Here is a 22,980-nt window from a genome sequence, read left to right as displayed (position 1 = left end):
GATGACTGAATTCCCCCTCATAGTTGAGGATTTAAGTAATCTCGATAATGGATCTATGCTACTTGGTAGTTATGGATGTCCTTAGTAGTTTGTACCAATGAAATCTAACTTTCTTTTTGTAATTTGGAATAATATTGTAAGTCACGTTCCAACTTGAGTCGATAACATGTCATATCTTGGTTAATGATACGAGGAACACACACATGCACACATCCAATACGATACATCACACACGTTGAAGTATCTGAGTAACACATAAAGACCACAAAATACATAATTGTTCCTGAAATGCCTCCACTATTACCTGGAAAGAAAATATCATAGAGATTTTTTGGAGACAATTCTTCAGTACAGGGGCAGATTTACATTGGGGGCACTTGTCCCCACGAGAATTTTCAAAGTCTATGGATTAATGAGTTATTGCAACAGATTTTAGTGGCGGATAAAAAAATCTGCCGCTATTGTCCCCACAACTATATTTTTTCACTCTTAGTTGCCACCTACAAAAGAAATTCTACTCTTGGTTGCCCCCCACATGGGCAAGATCCTGTCTTCGCCCTTACTTCGGTATAAAGAATGGGGGTATAAAGAGTGAGAGAGGAAAACCACCTATCTTTTTCAATGTAACATCAACTTTCTCGAGAAATAGACAATGGTGAAAGATGAGACCCACACATTAGAAATGTGTACCACGATCAATCCTAGAACGCAACTGGTTCCCAATGATTATTAGGAAAGAAAATAACCTATTCTCCATTAATCTGCACATAACAAGTATCCATTCAAATCGAACCTCAAAAAGAATGAGCATTATGTATCTCAAGAAAAAATCATTTTAAGCCATCTTGGTATGATGTTTATATATTCACTGTCCATACCACACACCTTAATACCCAAAAGACCCAAGAGTTTGATCAGGTCTAGGTCCATCTTTCACTCTTGATTACTGTATTTTTATTGAGGTTGAGTTTCCATTCTTTAGGGTCTACTGTTGTACAAGGTAATCATAAGTGATGGAGTCCTGATAATATGACTCGCAGCACAGTCAAATGACTCCATGAAGTGGACAAGTTTGGGAACCATAGATCTGAATGCCCCTGGATACACTTGTTTATTAGGAAGTGCAATCATGTATCCCGAGATGTTCAAATCCACGATACCCGAACTTGTCACATCATGGAGTCATTTGAGTATGCCACCTGGCGAGTCATATTATCACGACTCTAAGTGATGCCATTGCCAGAAATATCATATTTAAGCGAAACAAAAACACCAAAACTTCACAATTCATCAACATTTTGAAAAACTTGGCACATTTATCCGGCGATTCAAACTCAATGAACCCCTAGACCAAATACTAAATACACATTAGACCATAAACCATCCATTTCATAATAAATTTTACCAAAATTCAGCTAACCCCTAGACCAAAAACTAAGTACACATTAAACTATAATCCTCCCTTTATTGGACTCTTTACATTTTAAATCTTAATACAATGATCTCAAGTTTTTAGGGATTATGTGTGATCTCCTTCTATCTTGGAATCATTTAGTCTATAAGAATCTTGTTGGTCTTCTTGTTCCCAGTCGAAAGCACCAATAGTCACAAAATCCTTTTTTTTTTTTTTAATTCGTAAAATTCTATGAATAGGGAGCAGCCGATTAAATTGGCAAATCAATGAATTAATTAATAATATTTATTGAGTATTTGAATATGATAATTTCATATTTTTTACGAAATTTTCATGAATTTATCTGAATTGAATGTCCATCAAAGAGTTGTTGAATCCGAACTTGATTACCATTTCCTGACTTGAATGACATACTAATGGTCTCTAATATTACTGACTAATTATCATATTTTTCTCTAATAATTTCAATCTTGTTTATCTCGAGATGTCACATGTATAATTGAGGATAAAAATAATATTTAGAGCCATATATGTTGTGAGAGTCTCACAATTTGAAACCAAGTTGCGGGGAGCAATACAAATTTCACACTAGTACGGATTGGACAATAGCCCAACCCATACTAAGGCATTGGGGGGGGGCTTGGATTGAGTTGAGTGGACCAAGTCTTGGTTCAAATCTAACCCATATTTGGGCCAGGTTATAACATCTGGCCCAACACCAACCCAAGTGGACAAAAATTTACCTAAGCCCGACCCAAGTTGCAGACACAGAAATATAACAGACGGTTCCATCCACACGAATGATGCCTGTTATCGATTTCCCCAAATCTGCTGTGAAGATCTGAAACCCTAATCCCAATTTGCAAACGAACAAGTACGTGTTTTGCAGATCTGTAATCTTTTCTGTCAAATTGTTTATTAAATTTGTTGTTTCCTTGATCTACATGCAGATTCTTTTACTTTCGAAAACCGTAATTTTTATCAGAGATGGAACTTTTCGGGTTCATTCGGAATTTCAGATCTGTTTATGAATCTATAATTTCTCCATCGCAGGAACTATTAGGGTTTGCTTCGATTTCTGGTGATATTTGCTTCACTATATCCGAAACTCAGGGTTTTATTCGATTATTGAGATTTTTCTTCGTCCGAGGTCTCCAAGTCATAATTTAGATTCTTGGACGGAGAACAGGTAATATTTGTTTAAATTTCTGTGTGTTATATTGGCATTTAAGATCTGAATGTTTTAAATCCCTAATTTCAATGTTGGTAGGGGTTTTTAGGGTTTCTTGATTCTGCATTTTGGCTCTTGTGCTGCCAAAACTATAGCATTTGTGTATACTTTTCTTTTAAATGTTTATTACTGAATTTCATTCGGTGATATTTGCTGCATTAAATCAGAAACTTAGGGTTTTATTCGATTATTGAGATTTTTCTTTGTCCAAGATCTCCAAGTCAAAATTTGAGATTCTTGGACGGAGAACAGTTAATATTTGTTTAAATTCTTGTGCGTATATTGTCATCTAAGATCTTTATGTTTTAAATCCCTAATTTCAATGGCGGTAGAACTTTTCAGGGTTTCTTACTTCTACATTTTGGTTCTTTTGCTGCCACAACTCTAGCATTTGTGTATAATTTGCTTTTAAATGGTTTATTACTGTTTAAATTCTTGTGTGTTATATAGGAGTTTAAGATCTGAACGTTTTAAATCCCTAATTTCAATGGCAACAGGGCTTTTTTAGGGTTTCTTACTTCTGAATTTTGGTTCTTTTGCTGCGAAAACTCAAGCATTTATGTATAATTTTCTTTTAAATGGTTTATTAATGGATTTCATTTGAGTCTCCTTTTTCGCTAGATCTATTACACGGCGATTAATATCTAACTTTGATGGAGGGAGTTGGGGGCGAGGGCCCATCTGCTGTGGCACCGCTAGCCAAATGGAGGAATGATTTTTCGAGGGCTTTTCAGTACTATCTGGATAGATCCACACCTCATACAGTCCAGAGATGGATTGGAACTGCAGCTGTCGCGTTGATTTATTGCTTACGTGTTTATTTTATTCAAGGGTTTTACATCATCTCATATGGCTTGGGGATTTATCTTTTAAATCTCTTGATTGGGTTTCTGTCGCCAAAGGTTGATCCTGAGCTGGAGGCTTTGGATGGGGCTTCATTGCCAACAAAAGGTTCAGACGAGTTCAGGCCTTTCATTCGCCGCCTCCCTGAGTTTAAGTTCTGGTAATTTCATCTTTCATTTTTTGTCATTTAATAAGGTGATGAATTGGGTTTATTTTTTCCCATTTCTTTGACCTAGAATTTGGTTTTTGTTGTTTTAAAAAAGGGTTTATTATACTTTACAAATCTGACATGTTTTAATTGATATGTTTACATGGTTAAGGTCATGTGGCAAGAATGTTATGTTCCTTGAAATGGGGTCTCAGTAGGCGGAGCATGCTTAGCTGTTTTGCTTGACAATGTTGTTGTAATTGTCGGTTCTTATTATTTTTGGAAAGTGCCATTGGTGGTGCCAATGTTTTCAAAGGTCTCAGAGCTTTTATGCCTTAAGGCTTGTCCTAGGATGAGGCAATCAAGACAGGCCTTGGAGTGTTAAGGAAATGCACTTCTCCCTCAAAGTTTTACACTTTTAGGGGAAGTAATTGTCTTTTTGGTGCCTTTTGACCAAGCTTCACACCTTATGGATGATGTGTTGTATTTTTCCCATCGTTGTTTTTGTTGTGCCATTACATAGCATTCATTATAAATATGAAGTTGTCGTGTTAACATTTAATTTACATAAGGGTCATTACTAATTAATTAAATAACCAACTATATAATTATATATTTAAAGTTTTTTTTTCTTCTTTTGGTCCTAATCTCTTCAAGCCCTAGTTGGTTTACAACTCTTGCAATCTTTGGCTTTTTTGCATTTTCCACTTTTCGCTCTCTTTTTTTTTTTGGTTTGTTTCTTCCCCATCTCTGTTTCTCTCTATGCTGAACCAACTCCACCACTTTTTTCTAATCCTAAAGTTTTTAAATACTTTTTTACTTGACTTTTCAAAAAAAAAAAATGTTTTTTTTTTTTTTACTTGTAGTGGTTATTGCAATATAAGCATTGTTTTTTGTTAAGGGATTAAGTCTGGGACATGAAATTATAATTTGATAGTGATGAGTCTATGTGTTCTTATATACGAATCCACATGAGGACATTTTTGGTAATTACTTGGATGTCCAATATAGGGTACTTTGGTAATCATGCATCCCTATAGGAATTACCGACATGGATGGGTGGCTAGAAAAAAACCCGCTGCTAGTTCTCCTTCCAACTATGGGTTAGGAATGACGTTAAATTCATAAAACAGGCAGAAAAAAACAAAAGAAAACAACCACTGCTAGTTCTCCTTAAGACTATAAATCTGGAATGGTGTTAAATTCCATTTCAAAATGAGTTGGTTCTTTTGCATCAGCCCCATGTGTTTTTTACAACCTCCTTTGACAACCATTGTCCTATATGTGGGTTAGAAGTTTTGGGATGGGCTGATTTTTTTGTACCGAGATCATCCTCACAAAAAATCAGCTCATTCCGAAACTTCTAGCCCCGTCACAATTAGTTTACAAGTTAACGGTATGATTCCTCAACTTGTAAACCATTTATGACGGGGTTAGAAGTTTCAGAATTGGCTGTTTTTCCGTGAGGGTGATCTCTTCACCATTGATATAATCCTCACAAAAAATCTGCCCATTCTGAAACTTAACCCATGTAGGATAAATGGTTGTCAAAATAAGGTTGTCTCCTGATCCGACCCTATATATATATATATAGGGCCAGGATCAAGGGACATATGAAAAAACATATGTAAAAACAATGTAACATTAATACATTTTCAAAATATGGGTTAGAAGTTTCGGATTGAGCTGATTTTTTGTGAGGATGATCTTTATGATGGGAAGATCATCCGGAAAAAAAAAATCAGTCCAATCTGAAACTTTTAACCCCATTAAAAGTGATTTAGAATGTGGACCATCGATTTTTTGCCAATTTTTACCAATAATTTGTAAAAATTATTTGTGAGGATGATCTTCTCATCATAGTCAACATCCTCGCAAAAAATCAGCTCAATCCAAAACCTCTAACCCATATTTTGAAAAGCCATTGTTTTTACATATGTCCCATGAACCGCCCCCATATATATATATATTGCATTTTCTGTTTATATTTTTTGCATTTTAATATATATATGGATTTTCCTGCAATCCTATAGCTCTATTATTGTCAAATACTTTTACCGCTGACAAACTCTTACAGATACACGTGAACTGATTTCTTCTGTTCATCACAAGATGTTTATTTTTTATGCCATTTCGGTATCCCTCATTGTTTTTAGACATTGAGGCGTGAGGCTAGGCATTGAGATCCCCAGGTGTGATGCCACTTGAACTCAAAACCTCTATTTTTTACAAATCTAATCATTGTTATAGAAAATACATCAAAATAGTATATATATAAAAAAAAAAGGTTTAAAAGTAAAAATTCTGACTTACACCTATACAACAACCTATGTAGTAGTAGAAGAAGCAACAACCTATGTAGTCGTATAAGAAGCATGGATGTGGAAAAATACTTAAAATGGAAATAAAAGTAAGTTAAAAAGGAATTTTTATTTATAACAAAGGCTTACACCTCAACAAAAAAGCCTCAACTGAAGTATACGTTTTTTTTAGCACTTCATAACGCCTTATCAATGCCTTGAGTGTCTGGACGCCTTAGTCTACCACGTTAGTGTGTTTTTCGTGCACTTCATACTGAGGCATGCCTCTGAAAACATTGTCCTCAGTATATCTTGGAATTATGGGATTGTCTTTTTTCTTTCATGGGTTCCTTTCTCTAAGTTTTCATGCATTTTCATCTTACATCCTTTGTATTCCCCCTAGTGACTGGATGTGGCATATACAGTTAACAAACTAGGGAGAAAACTTCAGGTTTTTTGCTCTTCCTACGCAGGAGTTTGAAGAATTGATAGAGCTTCTAAAGGATTTAATGGACAATCCAAAGGGAAAGGAAAAATGAAAAAGAAAAGAAAAGAAAAGAAAGGAAGATTTATTTTGATCTCACTTAACGTCTTGGTCCATGAGGAAGTTTTTAAGGGACCACCAATCAGATATTGAAGGCTTGCTTTCAATGGAAGAATGGCTGTCAGAGAAACCTGCATAAGTTGTTATTGACTTGTTCAAATGGTTGCCAGCTTACATGAAGTTCACTAGGCCCAATCTGTTGTTGTGATGATAGTTCCCAACTGAAACCACATGGAAGATGGTAATAAAACGAGTTGGCCACCCACTACCACAGTAATTATACTTCAATGTAAGGGGCTAAATCTTGACTTCTTGCCTCGGTTGCCTCCAGACTAGTCCTCTCTTCAAAAAATTTGATTAGGTTGAACCTTACATTTTAGGAATCAAATGAGTAGAGTGAAGTTGTTGCACTAAGTTATGAGATTCTTATTAAAATTTTTCGCGCTGATTTATATAATTTATGGTAAGTTGCTACTCAATATGGTTTCTATTAATTTAACATCTGCAATTTGACAAAAATGTACCACTCATGTTTCCAAATTGCTTGACTTCTTGCCTCGGTTGCCTCCAGATTAGTCCTCTCTTCAAAAAATTTGATTACGTTGAACCTTTAAGTTTTGAGATTCTTATTAAAATTTTACGCGCTGATTTATATAATTTATGGTAAGTTGCTACTCAATATTGTTTCTATTAATTTAACATCTGCAATTTGACAAAAATGTACCACTCATGTTTCCAAATTGTGTGTATTTATGAGATATAACGACACTACAAAATATGACTTGTATTCATTTAGCATCTACAATTTGATAAAATTTACCACTCATAATTCCAAATTTGTATGTAATGTAACATATGTTGCTCATAACAGCGAATATACTTTGAAATTTGCGTCATCTAGTATTTTGAAAGAAGAATCATGATGATTGTTTTTTGATGGAAAAGAGCGTGATGAAACGGAGGAGGTTGTCAGCATTTTGGGTCTTTTATATTATTGGTGCAAGATGGGTCCAGAATTTAGGGGGATTTTCTTTGAGGTTATCATCATTGCTACTGAGTAGTTTGGTATTTTTGTTGTGTATTTTTGTTTTGCTTTATCGTTGTCTGCTGTTTCCTGTTGGATGGTCTTCTCAACCTGCTCGTGCTTCTCTTCCTCCTTTTCCTAGTAAAACTTTTCATCCCCTAAAAAAGAAAAAAAAAATGATACTGCACCATAAATCCACCATGCTGTAAAAGTATTTTTGGACTGTTACTGGCTAAATATCTGTTTTGTGGAATTGATTCCTTACAAGTTTCTAGTGTGACTTTACTCTTTCTTTTTTTTTTTCAATGTAATCGTTACAAGTTTCTTCCTGCATTGTTATCAATGTTTGGTTGTATTGAGTTAAGATTTAGTTGGTTTCCTGTCAATATTGCGGCGTTCTCTAATTGACATTTTGAACCCCTGATTCCTAGGATACACTATGATAGTAATTCATGCTTGGTTGCATGATCTAGTTTCGGTTCATGGTTTACTTCCAAGGCATACAGATTAATTGATTGATTCAGTTGATTTGTCCAGTTTGATTAGGTTCATCATCATTGTCGTCGTCGTCGTCATCAACATCATTGTCGACATTTATATTTTTTGTTGTTGTTGTTGTTGTCTTCTTGTTAAAATTATTTTATTAATTAGATTGTTAATTTACATGTGTTGTTGTTTTCATCAAAGCCTTTCATTTGTATTCTTTGTTATAGTAAGATGTCATCTCATACCTTTCTAAGAAATTTTTTTTTGCTCAGTCTTTATTCCTTTGTATCATTTCATCTCTGAAAATGTAGGAGCTTTATAATATAGACAGACTGATGCAGACTTGAAAATAACATTTCATTTCGTCTTGTTCCTATGGCATGTCAGGTATGCCATAACAAAGGCCTTTTGTGTAGCATTTCTTATGACCTTCTTCTCGGTGTTTGATGTACCCGTCTTCTGGCCCATATTGCTGTGCTATTGGATTGTTCTATTTTTCCTGACTATGAAACGCCAGATCATGCACATGATCAAATACAAATACGTCCCATTCAACATGGGAAAGCAGGTGAGCATATATATCAAGTAGTTTCTATTATAATTTAAACATTAAATTATAATTTAATTAAAAAAAAATTAGTTTCTTATTGATACCATGGCTCGCCCGGGCATCCGTCTAATAACCGACTACTAACCCACTTGCCTATCATGAAAGAAATTGTAACATATAGTAATGCCCAACTCGTTGATTGATTTTGACAGAAGTATACCAAGAAGGGGGGGTCTACAAGTAGGAGTGGCGGGGGCTTACCCAGGGATTGAAGTCTACCACTGAAAACCGAAAATGTCTACTCTTGAAGAAACATGGATCTCAACAAATTTCATGTTTTTTTAGACTTTGTGAAGAACAACACGTATAATTCATGTCATTATTAAAAGGAAAACAAAAACATTTGCTTTAGGGACTCTTAAAGTTTCGATGTACGAGAGGCCATAAAAACATTGCAGTATCACACTATTATTCCCCATCTGTGCATAAATGTATGATGTTGAAGATTCTTTTATGTTTGTTCAAATTCCAACCATTGTAATTTGCAAGATAGACTAAGGTTCCTCAGCCCCCCGTTGGTTTAGTATATTGTTAGTTAAAGATTTGTAGTTTCATTTTTTATTGATATTGTACGATTAAACACAATTTCACAAAATAAGTTATAAAAAAAAAAACTTTTCTGCTATTTAATCTGACAAGGATTTTCAATCTTTTCTTTTAGGCTGGGACATTCCATATTTGTATTTTCGGTAAGAAAAGTAGTAAATTCCATGAAAAGATGGGGAAGGTATTTTAAAAAATCTAAACAAAAAAATTATTAATGAGGGCACGTGTTAAAGTGCAAAAATGGGATTTTGTATCGAATATGCCCTTAAATTTTGTTTTACCAATATACCCTCATTCCAATTTCCAAAGTATGTTTGTCACACTTTTAATAGGATTTTGTTAACAAAATCCGTAAATACGTAGGAGGGTTGATTGCCATAATAATTTGGATTATTGGGAATTCTTTGTGTGATAAGATATGGCTGTAATTCTGGATAAACTTCAAGAACATGGCAACTGATATATGCCGATATTTTTTCTTTTTGGAGTAGTTAAAAAGGCACTAAAAATTCACTCGTTGAATGTGCATGTGCATGGAACCAATAGATTTTTTTTTTTTTTTTTTTGGGATGCACAAGAAAAGATCAATGATGCCATGCACATACCACGTCAATGAGTGAATTTTAAGTGCTTTCTTCTCGAGTCAGGCTATATCATACATCAATTTTTCAAGAGATTCTATTGCCACACTTATTCTAATGTCACCGCAATTCATATGTAAATCACAAACGATTATAAACATCTTGAGGTCGCATTAGCAAAATTTTCGTGTGGCTATAGCAGCTCTCCTTTAAATAAAATTTTTAGAGTAACGATTTTCTTACTCCCCCAAGTGGCATACTCAAAAGAATAAATGTTGCAGTGACCTCAAGATTGAACCTCACATCGCACACCTGATGTGAAAGGTTGGGAATCATAGATGCTTTTCCCAAGGGGGTCGAGGTGCCATTTGGACCAATGAGGCAGTCCATGTTTCCCAATGTGGACTTCGATCTTGGCTCTACATGATCCCCGGTCCATGCAACCTTGTCCTTCTAATAAATATGTATTTATTTTTTAAAGGATGAGTTGGACTTGATCTCATGTCAACTAGGCTACGGCTCTGAGCCCAATATAATGTATTTTTATTAACTCAATTGTTGTAGAGTTTTGGGTTTCAGAACTATAGGTACCCCTTTAGTTTCTGAATGATATATAAGAGAAGCAAATCTAATCTTTTTTCCAAATTTAATTCCTGGAATTTTTAGCATTATAGTTGCAGTTTTAATTATATATTCAATAATTATTCTACTACCAGGTTCAATTTGATTAATATGGTTAAACTGTAAAGTTTTGTAAAAAAAATTGGGAAAATATGCAAATGAGATTTTTGGATTTTTACCAAAAACCCATCATTTTTAACTTACCTCACTTGTAACCTGCATGCTTGAATATATATAAAATACTTTTAAATAATAGTATTAATAATATAAATGGAGAGATATTGAATTCAAGTCAAAGATTTATCCCTACTTACATGATGTGTGTGGCTTGTGAGGGTATTGCATATGTTTAGGGGATTTAGGTTAGATATGGTGTTCTAAAAGGTCAGTTGTCTCGTCCCTGCTAGTCGAGCCTATGGGTCCGAAGCCCTTGTTATAAAATAAAATAATATAAAAAGATTTCATAGAAGGAATGGTCAAATTGAGATTTACATTGAATAATATGAGAATGTGACTCAAATCAAAGCCGCGTTTTAAGGTAAGTCATATAATGCTAGATATTGGTAAATCAACAACAAATGCAATCATATTGGAATAGGGTTGTGTACATTCTCATTACGAGAAGGGATTATTCACATATGTAAATATATATTATGTTTACATATGAATCCCTACATTGTTACATTCCATTTAACCTTATCTTTTTGAAATTTTATTATACCCTTGCATTTATAAAAGTCATTATAAAAGGCACTCCAAACTTTTTTAACCTCATCAAATATTTTTATCCTCGTTTAACTTCTAAGTTTTGCTTATAGTGGTAAGTAATAGCTACTTTTTTATTTGTTTATCAAACCAACATTGATAATCAATCGACCCTGTTATTTATTTTTCTTTTTTCATTTTTTTACTAAAAAATTTAAAATATGTAAGTATTGATCATTCATTTTCTTCAAATAAAAAATAAATGTAAATATGTAATCGTTCATTATTGATTGTTGATCTGTTTCTACCAAAAATATACATGAATATATTGTGTTCAACACAATTATAATGAATGATCCTTTTCTACTTTATATTCAAAACTAGTTGTAGAATTCTTAACATTGAAAAATAAATAATTTGGTAAAAAAAAAGAATAAAGTTTTAGATAATTTTCTTAATTTTAGGGGGAAATATGTAAATACTTGAGTGAAGACTCTTATCATTATTATGTAAATTTATTCTTTGAAAACTGAAGAGAAAGTTTCAAAAAGAATTACACGTTAAAACATAAATAATTTCGATTTGAAATGAATGTATAAAATAAAAGTAATATTAAAAAATCAATATTTTTAAAATATATCCACGTGGCTAATAGGTTCCCAAAATTTCCAGTCTTTCCGTCTTTTCTTTTAGACCGTTAGTGTCAAGTGTTCAACAAAAACGGTTTGACCGGAAGAACAGAGTGTCAAACTGGTTTAATCGTCACTTAAGCACGTGTTTCACGTGACTACCTACTTTTCTGTCTATTCTCACTCGAGGTTTTCAAAATTATCAAATAAAACATCGAATAATACCCTAATAAACGATCGAGAGATTTACCGGGCAGACCTATCTGTTGCAATTTTATTACAAAAACTCCCTGCATTATCAAGTTGGTTACCTGTACAAACCTTACTTTATAAATCATGCTATCATGACTAATTTAGTAAGATTTCAAATCTTACTAAGGGTCATTGGGACCACATGGACAATTAAATTAGTAATCCAATGACACAGACTTCTAGATGGCATGTTAAAACTCAGATTCCACAGAAACAATTAAAAGAAAAAGAAAAAAAAATCTTTTTAATCTTGATAGTGAATGTTGAAAATGGATAGATATCGAACTCTCAAATTTAAAGTTAAAACTCAATGGTGAAAATTATTTTTTTTTTTCAAATTTTTTTTTTAAAGTTCGTAGAATTTAATCCTTTATAATCTTGTATGTCATACCATATTTTTGAATGCCACAAATTAATGTGGTTAGAATCCACTCCAAGATATGTTAACTAACAAATCACCTGCAAAAAAATTAGAAGTTTATGACGTGGATCCCGCTTGAGGGTTTGCTTAGTAACGAACTTAACAAAGTGAGGTCTGGTGGGTATCAAATTTCATAAAGTTGGTGAGGTAATAGTAATCAATCCTCTATTTTAAAGATTCTTTTAAGAAAATACCTGAAATACCCTTTTAACAACTTTACAAAGTAGTTTGATCTAAAAATATACAGAGCCAAATAAGAAACTTGACCAAATTATTTGAATATTAATATTTTTTTTTTTAAAAGTAATTTTTATTTATTAAAAGTTATTCATAAATTCAATAGAATTTTATTTGACTTGCTAATTTTTGAGTTTAATCAATTGGATGAACATTCAAGTTAAGTTTTAAAATTATGTTTTAATTATTGAAAATTATTTATATATTTTAATAAATCTAACATAAATAGATCAAATCAGTTTGATGACGATAATGGACATACATCTCTCCATCATCATCCTTGTTGTAGTCATCATCATCATCATCATCTATGTTTTAATTGTTGATTGATTTAAAGCCCGTGATAATTGGAAAAAAAAAAACTCTCGGGATCCTCTTGGAGAAAGGAGATATGTTCTTCTTTATCCTAGATGGATTGATGGTCTATGAAATATAGAACTCGTATAAGAAGGATATTCCTTACAGTGGACAAGGTTGAATGGTTCTAATGGGTGAGAATATTGGTAAAAAGATACCATTCATGTGTTTGCTTGATTGGGGAAATGGAATTTTATTGAGTAAATTTGAAAACTTTATGAAAATATACAAATGATGTTTTTAGATTTCTTATCAAAACTCATCATCTTGAACCCTCCGTAAAAATTTTATCTTGTTCTTGAGATTTGAATATTGAAGAAATTAAAATTTTGAGGGTGAATAATAAAATATTCACCATATTCAACGAAACTAAATAAATCATTGATTTGGTGATTTAGTTGGCTAATCTCCTATTTAGATAATTTTACGAATTTTTGAAAATTTTGGGAGAAGTTTGTGACGACACTCATATTTATAGGGAAGCGTTCGGAGGCCAAAAAGAGAGCCAATTTTTTTTTTCAAAATAGGAATTAAGAGATCGTCCTCATAAAAAATCAGCCCATTCCAAAACTTCTAAACATAATTTACAAGTTGAAGAATCATGGACAATCCGATTTTTGTGAACTACTTTTGATGAGGTTAGAAGTTTCAGAATAAACTAATTTTGATGAGGAGGATATCTTCATCATAGAGATCATACTCACAAAAAATTAACCCATCCCGAAACTTTTAACCCAAATATTGAAAAAATGTTTATATATATGGCAAAGGGCGAGTTCCGTAGTAGGCTTGCTCGACTAAGAAAAAAGCTAGCAAAGGGGAGAACACCTCTTCTATTGACTAGTTGTCTAGTTAGTCAGTCGATAAGAAAACTCAATTACATCGACTCATTAATGCCGGGCTTACCTTGGTCTATTCACACCCCATCTATTTTATAAGATCTAACGACATCTAATAGTGTTGTAAAAAATATTGAGAAAATGGACGACATCCAGGTGGTGTTGTCAAATATATACATTGTCCCTTTCCAACTTCAACAAATATATTCAATTTCTAAGTAGAGTCCGCATCTTCCATCATGAATGTAAGAGCTAAAAAAACAAAGGTGGTTAATTTTAAAACTTATTTTATATAGAGATGATTAAGAAAAATAATTAATTTCATTGTCACCTAATATAAGAAGATTTCATACCATCACTTTGAAACTCCAAAACTCAACTCGACTCAAGCCAAGGGGACCACTCATGAATTGACTTGGATAAGATTATTAATAATATATATTTATTTTTCTTCACAAAATATTAAATACAGTAGCAAAACTCAGCTTTGTTTCTGAAATCTGACCTGACTCGGTCCATTTTAAAGCTTACGTGATCAATTGGCTTCATTGGCCGAATTCCGAGTCGACACGACAAGTTTTAAAACTATGCGTTATACATCTATATATTAACATAAAAAGCTTATAAGTTAAAATTGTATCCAAAGAGTTTTCTTTTTCTAACTGAAGAATTCTTCTTTCACTTGTTGTGAGGTGAGAATCTTTGTTGGTTCTTGAGATTTGGTTGCAAAAGCTTGAGTATTCATCCATGGACCCAAAAAAATGGGTCTATGTTGCTCTTCTCTTCATCTTCATCTTGGTTGGATTGTTTGTTAAGGAAAAGCATGAAGTGCAATATTCTCTTAGTGGGTATGTTTTCAATCCATCTTAATTATCTCAGATTTTATCTTTGTCTCTTATAATTTGTTCTATATTTATGTGTTTTTTTATTAATCTTCTTTGAATGTTCTATGAGATATCCATTACAGAGAAGGCCAAGCCTCCTTCTGTTCTATCAATTTTTCTCAAGAAAATTTATATTGATATGATGCACCAATTTATTATTGTCACACACCAATTAATGATTTTATGTAATATATATGTTGCATCATTTAATCTTTTCCTTCTCCTTGTCCATCCTCATGTGGTCTCTCATCCTGTTAGAGCAAAGAGGAGTATTGTATAAAGTTGCATGAGATACATCGAATAAACTATACATATTCAGTATCGTGATTCAGTGAATCTTATGCAACTTTATACGATGCTCCTCTTTTTTTTATAACTCTCTCTCAAATTGTGTGTCACATTGACATGTTGAAGTAGAACAATAAATTCTCTTTTAGTTTTAGAGTCGTGATATACTGCCTTCGTTGAACACTGTGTACAACACTGCACTGCATAGAGAACCGTAGATTTCTTTCCTTGAGATACAAGTTAAAAATTCAAGGGTTCTCTGTGGTGAGTTCATTTGGAAAGCTGAATTGTTCTTAATTTGAAGGGTTTGGATTGTTCCCAATGAATTATTTATTTATTTTTAGTATTTGACTTTCCTCCGCACTAATACATGTCCCATGGATTTGAAGAAAATTAAATTTTCCACTTTGACCCCTTGACTTTTGTCAAAATCTGATCATGACTGATTAATCAAACAAAAGAACAATTTTGAGAGATGGGTTTGCAAGGAAAATAAAAGAACTAAATAAGGATTAATTTGGTCAGGATGATATATTGGAATTTGTCAAAGAAGAGGAAGAGAAGCAAGTCTTAACTTTCCTTGCTAAGGGACAAGGAAAGTCAAGAAAAGCTTGTTTTGGTTTTTGTTTTGAATTTTTTTGTCCAAGTTAACCTGGACTGTCAAAGCAGACTTTGTTCTTTGTTGTAAAGTGTGCCAGTTCATGTCATCCCCTGCCATGCATCCTATCCAAGAAATTTCGAAATCTGTGGGTTTCTTGATTTTTTGGTAGAAAAATAATGATAAATTAGAAGTTTGGGTTGATATCGATTCAAACTGGTTTTTGGACTGATTCCTTGAGGAAACATGGCACACATGGCTCATCCATCAATCAATCTTGAGCATATTTCTATAGTGGGCCACCATGTCAAACTAAAGTTTCTGATTGAAAATTGTAGACTATTTAATTTAGCAACTTTTATTGATCAACAACAATTGCTTAACTCTGTATTTATTTTATTTATTTTTCAATCTTACAGAGAGCTAAAGAACGTGATCTTAGGCATGGTAGATAGAAGCTGGCCTTCTATCAACAATGGGGATAAGGTATCCCTGCCTGATCATACTGAGAACCCTGGATATGTTATTCTGAGCCCCAACCTAACAACTTGTCATCGATCTCTCTCGGATGCGGATCGACCCGTTTACTGCTGTCCTCCAAAACCCGAGTCTGATGAACCTGTTATTGATTTCCAATTCCCTGATCCAACATCGCCCATCCGTGTGCGCCGACCCGCCCACCTGATGGACCAGGATTTCATCTCCAAGTACAATAAGGCCGTATCAATCATGAAATCGCTCCCTTACAATGACCCACGTAACTTCATGCGCCAAGCAAACATGCATTGTATATATTGTACCGGGGCCTATAACCAACAATATTCGAATTCCCTCCTCAAGATCCATAGATCATGGTTGTTCTTCCCGTGGCACCGTATGATGATCTACTTCCATGAACGGATCCTTGGAAGTCTCATAGATGATGATACCTTCGCACTACCATTTTGGAATTGGGATAACCCTGAGGGTATGGTTATCCCTGATATGTATGGTAATGGGTCTTTATTAGATCCAGATCGGGATAACTCTCACCTTCCACCTCAAGTGGCTGACATTAATTTTGATTATGTCGAAAGCGGATTAGGACCTGATGACCAGATTGCAACCAATGTCGCGTTCATGTATAACCAAATGGTGTCTGGTGCAAAAAAGACTGAGCTCTTCATGGGTTGCCCTTATAAGGCTGGCGAGCAGGGCTTTTGCGATGGGCCAGGGACGATCGAACTTGCACCACACAATGCACTACATACTTGGGTTGGGAGTAACTTAAATCCGGAAAGGGAAAACCTCGGGGCATTCTTTTCTGCGGCACGAGACCCTTTATTCTATGCACACCATTCAAACATAGATCGGCTTTGGGGGGTTTGGAAGGGACTTCGAGGGAATAAACCCGAGATTGTAGACCCCGAATGGCTAGACTCTTATTTCTTCTTCCATGACGAGAAATTGCAGCTTAATAGAATCAGAGTTAGGGATGTCCTTGACATAACCAAGCTTAGGTACACCTACGAGCATGTCGACAACCTATGGCTCAATGCACGACCTAAGCCCTCAATCCCACCAAAGATTGCCAGACACATATTAAAGATGAGAGACCACCAAAACAAATTGCAAATTCCAAGCCACATTAAATCCCCGGATTTTGGACCTGAGGGTCAGACCCTTGATACAACAATACGAGTCAAGGTCCATAGGCCTAAGACTCGACGAACCAAGAAAGAGAAAGAAGAGGAAGAAGAGGTTTTGGTTGTGCATGGCATTGACATTATTAAGGACATGTATGTTAAGTTCGATGTCTATGTAAATGCTATTGATGAGACAACCATCGGTCCAGAGTCTAGGGAATTTGCGGGGACATTTGTTAACATGCGCCGAGGTGTAAGGCTAGTGATGAAGGATGGTGATGTGATAGCAAAGAGGAAGACCAATCTTAAGTTGGGGATCTCGGAGCTGTTAGAAGATCTCGAGGCAGATGGAGATGAGAGCATTTGGGTGACATTGGTACCTAGAGGTGGGACCGGTGTCAATACCACCGTTGATGGAATTCGGATTGAATACATGCGATGATATGAAGAGATTACGATAGCAAAATTAATTAATTGAAAGATCCTTTGAATAAATTAAAAACATAATCGTTTTGTATTTGTTTTACCTATTTGTATTTATATTCCAGGGGTAAGTCCCAAGACGGTCCTGTGTGAGTCCAAAATTAGTGGCCCAGCCATATTTTTGAAATATTTATCAAAAGAGTCAAATATCCATCTTGGTAAAATTAGCAAAATGGACACCTGCCGTATGTATGGTCACATTTGTGATTCTAATATTTTAAGCTTCTTGTAAACTTCAAATAAAAGACCATGATTTTATTTTATAAAATTATGAAAAAGCCATATTTATAAAGAATTACTTTGTTGTAACTAATTGGAGGTGGTGAGTAACACTAGGAAATATAATCAACCTATGCAACCAAGCATAGGCTGCTAGTGAAAATATAATAACTATGGATCATAGTGGAGTAAAGATTCTTTCTTTCTATGCAGCATTTATTAAATAAAGTATGTTTATTGTCTTTAAAAAAAAAAAGTGCAAAAGAGATTTTTATTTATTTATTTATTTGGCAAGAGAGTAAATCATGTAAATAAGGTATACAACAATAAAATTGATGTTTGAGTTATATTATATAAATAAATAAATAACACTCTGGAGGCGCTCCACACATACTCTAATTGTCGTTTTCATGCTCCTTCGCACACGTTCCACCCTCTAGTCGCTAAGGGCTCAAAGATCAAATTTGCTAATTGAATATGTTTTCTTTTTCTGTTTTTAAAAATCAATTCATTAATTTAGAAAAGAGTCGTGATCGAGAATGGTGTCTCGTTCCTATAACAACATACGGTGTCTACTTGGCGTGTTTTGATTGGAATTTAAAATACACAGGTGGCATGCCATATGGAAAATGGTCTGTTTAGGAATCCGGTGTATTTTACATCAGCCAAAAGTTGCCACGTAGACATCATTCTGGATCCTGAATCTTAAAAAAATGGATCTAAAAGTATATTTAGTTCAATATCTAGATGCAGAAGATATCCATTTTGGTAAAATAAATGATGTCAAAATGGATTTGGGCCCTTTTGTTAAAGATTTCAAAAGTGTTGTTGGACCAATAATTCTTCAAAATACCCAGCCATTTTAGTAAAACACCCTATATTTTATGTAGAAAATCTGATGTTCGCTACGCCACCATCATCATCATAGTCATCAAAATCGTATCCCAAAGATTTGGAGCGAACGATGAAAGATAGCAACTACTTGTAGATTCCAAGTCTCCTTTTGTACCCCCAATAGGACATAAAATGGATCAGATTTTCTTTGAAATCTGAGAGATCCAAATCTGAATTTAACAGGTTTGGACCTTTGGAGTAGATCCAAATAAAAATATGGGTTCATGTCCCTTGACCTAAGTCAAATCCAGTTTGGATAAGGATATGTCCCTATATCCCACCTAGATCCAAATGATATATTACTTTGAAAATTATATTTTTATGTTTTCCAAAATATCTTTTTCATATTATTTTTAAGATCACATGTTTTTGTTGCTAAATATACTATTTTAAGATCACATTAATTCTTATAAAGTAAAAGAATTATACCGGTAAAATTCAATAATATAACAATTAGAAAAGAAATATAGCAATAATAATAATAATAGAACCGTTCAGAACCGATCCAAATCAAGTAATTCGATAGGGTCGGATCTGGGTTTAGTGAGAGAAAAATGATTCGGATATGGATTTAGCTAAATGAATCTGAGTTGAATTCGGACACTGATCCAAATCCGGATATGAATATGGCTATACTCAAATCCGGGCCAAGCCCGATCTATTTAAGCCGTACATCGGTACACCCCGGCATTAATTAAATAAAGAGAGAGAGAGATAGGGAAATTTATTTCTATTAAAATTTATTATTTCTCTGCCAAATAGAGGAACCTTAGCTCCTCATTAAAGGAGAAAGTCCCAGGGCTGTCAAGTATCCGAATCTATTTTTTAATTGGGCTGGGGCAGACCAACGATGCTCCAAGTCTCAAAATCCAAGTCTAAGCCCGGCCTTAACTTAAAATTGGACCTCATTTGATCTGGTCTTATTACGAAATGCGCCTACTAACATAATCCAAACCCCTAGCCCACATCAGTCCTGTTGGAAAAAGACTGGCCCATTGAAAGCCCTTCATAAAATTCCAAACCCTACATGGGGCCTAGGGTAAGAGGAGGCTTACACACCATAATAAGGGATGGTACACCTACCCACATCCTTGGATCCTTTATACATTTCTCTCTTGATTATGCTTCTAAATCAAATAGGATTTGTTTCCTTATCCTTGTACACCTCTTCAACAACCTTCCAAATCTAGTTCTACTTAAAATAAGTTTTGTCTAGGACCACTTAGATTTAGAGATACTTCATTACATTAAATAAGCTTAATTGTTAAAATATTTCATTTATATACTGAATTTCTAAATATTTTATAATAGATAAAATAGTTTTTTTTTTGTTCTCAACAAAAAATATTGTAAATAGTTGAATAAATCGAACGAGTTTCTGATTCGACTTGAAGAATTTTTTTATTTGACTTGATCAACTTAACAAATTGACTGCATCGAGACCTAAATTCAAATTGCGTCAGCTTCAAGTTACTGAACTCATTAAGAATAGGCTTACCGATCCCAAAAAAAAAAAAAGGCAAGTTGACTCAATGACTTTCCTAGTTGACTTGATGAGTTGGTTTCATTCGAGTTTTGAACCGAGTAACCTCGAAATTCAATCCAAATAAATCGAGTCGAATCAATCAAGTTTCAAGTCCACACGATGAACTATGATCCATACCTATGTTACCAAATTTGTTCCTATCGCAAATTGGTATGAGCCAAACCAATTCGTAGTTCAATTCGCACTAGGTTCGTGAAATGTAGCAAACTCAACCAGATAGAAACACCAAAAACTTTTATGGATTTATACATGTGGCTCAGTTGGCTGACATATTGTTATGCGACATTGACGTCGTAGGTTCAACTCCAACTTACTCGAAAGAAAAGAAAAGAAATTTTGATTTAGAATGTATTCATGAACATATTGATTAGGCCACTAATAAAAATTGTGAATCCAACAGCTAGAAATCACAAAATAGGCTGGTTTTAGTGAGTAGCTCTATAGAGAGTGGGCCTTAGAGTGTGTACCACACTCTACACAGAGGAGACATTGTGAGCCCAATTCCCTGACCTTCAACATTTGGACACCCATAACATGGTCTCCAACTAATACTGGACTTGATGGTTAGGCACCACAAATAGCGGACGTCTGAGCTGGCACGTCAAATTGATGTCTCCATCTCACTTCTCAACCTTGTAAAAAACTTTGTAGCGGCCAACCCACTTCAAAATTTTTTTAAAGAAACCCTTACCTTTACATGAAACGTGGACACCCCATTTTTTTTTTTTTTTTTTAATGAATATTTGAAATATCCTTATGTTTTTAAAATTGGTGACATGTCCCTTGACTTCATTCTTCTCTTATAAACTAATGGAAATGATCTAAAAATCCTTAATTTTATTCTCAAAATTTGTTTAGGTTCAACATCTTGGATTGATGACGATGACTCAAATCGATTTTGGAGACCCTGCATTCTTATTAGTTCACATGTACTGAAGGCCATTCCATGTGAGAATTTTTGTAAATCTAGGATTCCCTTCAATACAAATGGACCAATAGGAAAGAAGGATCTTTAGAATTCTCTAAAGTGCAGGTTTTCAAAATTGGACTCATGAATGATGATGGGGGGTATTAAGGTCATTTTATATTTGTCTGTGAAACAAGATTGAGGTCAAGGGAGGCGTGCCATCTTTGAAAATATAAGGAAGCATCTCAAATATTTATGAAAACATGTGGGAGGTTTGTCATGAATTTGAAATATAAAGGACCACATGTCATATAAAGGGGTGGTTCCTCCAAAAGAGCTTCATATTCGAGCTTCACTAAGCCTCGTCCACGTCCAAGATTCCCCCATTCTTGTTCGTATATGGGTGTCCACATACTCCTGGGAATAGTTCTAACTTGGATATCCTTGAACATGATCTAATTTGGAAGACTAAGAAAATTGACCTAAATGCCCTCCTCTTCAATCTCTTGATTTTTATCCTAGGGCAGTCTTCAATTTATAGGGTGAAAAAAATCATGCATAATTTTCATCAGATTCCATCTCCTTAAACCTTCAAAATATCGAGAGCAAGGAATGGTTTATGTGGAAATTGAAAAAGATGAACTTTTTGTAGAATAATCAAAGGTTTTCGACAAAAGGTTGAAGACGAAAAAATTGAGGACGAGGTTGAATAGGTTAAATATAATTTATCCAATATGTTGTTGGGTTTGAAAATGACAGAATTTTTGGTGTTGTCATATCATTATCATCTTGATTGAATATGAAATGTGCCACTGAAATGACATGAAACTTTGACCATGATCATGACCTTGTTGTATTGTCATAATGGATTGGGTTGGATACAATATCATTATTTGATATCCAGAGTTTATAATGAAGTTTTGGTTATAGAACTTTAGCCTATATATTCTAATTTAGACGTACACATAGGTTTTAGTAAATATTTGATAATGTATGTTTTCATAATGATGGCACACCCTTGTTTATTTTGTCGCGTAGTCATCTTTTCGAATATGACTAACAAGAAAAAAAAATGGTGCCCTCATCTATAATCTCTTGATAAAATTCCTTGATTTTTCATTTGAAACTCTTGCTTTTGTCAGTCTTACTGATAATTTTCTTTTGCCCTCATCTTCACCTCAAGTTTCTTTGTCTCAACCTTCAAACTTTAAGAGCGAGATGGGATTTTCGATGGGGCTTTAGACTCATGGCTCAGTTGGTTTGACACCTTCTAAAGCAACTTTGAAGTCATGGCTTCGAGTCCTAAGTCTTGAGATGAAAGAACTAATACTTTTTTCTTTTCTTTTGCTAATAAGGCATTGTGTTTTCTAAAGACAATTTGAGAGCAAAATAAAGAGTATTTATAAGTTATTAAAAAAAAAAAAAAAATTTACCCGATAAATTTGAAGGTCCAACTCAAAATCAATTAACAATAAGTGAAGAGCCCAGAAACTCATGAGGAGAGAGACAAGACAATGAATGTTGGGACTACACTCAATATTTTCAAAGGAAAATGAATGTAAGAAAATAAATTTTGATGCTTAATTGTAAATACAAAAATGTTAAAAACAGAGTTATTTTTTATTTTTTGGGTGGGGGTGATCCTAAAAGAATAACGTCAAGAGAAAAAAAAAACATTTATATTAAGTACGATTTGATCCATTAACAACTTTGAAGAGATCATCCTAAAATCTCAATCTAAATCCTAA

General features: G+C 34.0%; 2 protein-coding genes across 3 annotated transcripts; both read left to right on the top strand.

The window, feature by feature from the left end:
- Window positions 1-2,139: 2,139 nt before the first annotated feature.
- On the top strand, window positions 2,140-9,054 carry LOC147403610 (protein RER1B-like). 2 transcript variants are annotated; one of them, XM_086439236.1, is made up of 5 exons: window positions 2,140-2,288; window positions 2,468-2,603; window positions 3,267-3,648; window positions 8,378-8,558; window positions 8,753-9,054. In XM_086439236.1, the coding sequence occupies exons 3-5, from the start codon at window positions 3,299-3,301 to the stop codon at window positions 8,810-8,812; spliced, it is 591 nt and encodes a 196-aa protein (XP_086295362.1). In that variant the 5' UTR covers window positions 2,140-2,288; window positions 2,468-2,603; window positions 3,267-3,298; the 3' UTR covers window positions 8,813-9,054. The 2 variants fall into 2 exon arrangements, with proteins under 2 accessions (XP_086295362.1, XP_086295363.1); XM_086439237.1 differs by lacking the exon at window positions 2,140-2,288 and having other exon boundaries at window positions 2,448-2,603.
- Window positions 9,055-14,430: 5,376 nt separating this feature from the next.
- LOC147403609 (aureusidin synthase-like) lies at window positions 14,431-17,975 on the top strand. The gene is made up of 2 exons (XM_086439235.1): window positions 14,431-14,636; window positions 15,978-17,975. The coding sequence occupies exons 1-2, from the start codon at window positions 14,536-14,538 to the stop codon at window positions 17,623-17,625; spliced, it is 1,749 nt and encodes a 582-aa protein (XP_086295361.1). The 5' UTR covers window positions 14,431-14,535; the 3' UTR covers window positions 17,626-17,975.
- Window positions 17,976-22,980: the final 5,005 nt, after the last annotated feature.

The sequence above is a fragment of the Akebia trifoliata genome, chromosome 4, assembly GCF_017979445.1.
Source record: "Akebia trifoliata isolate Shusen 1 chromosome 4, ASM1797944v1, whole genome shotgun sequence".
NCBI classification, from domain to species: Eukaryota; Viridiplantae; Streptophyta; class Magnoliopsida; order Ranunculales; family Lardizabalaceae; genus Akebia; species Akebia trifoliata.
Note: the sequence above shows the minus strand (reverse complement) of the source record. Positions and strands in the feature narration are given on the sequence as shown.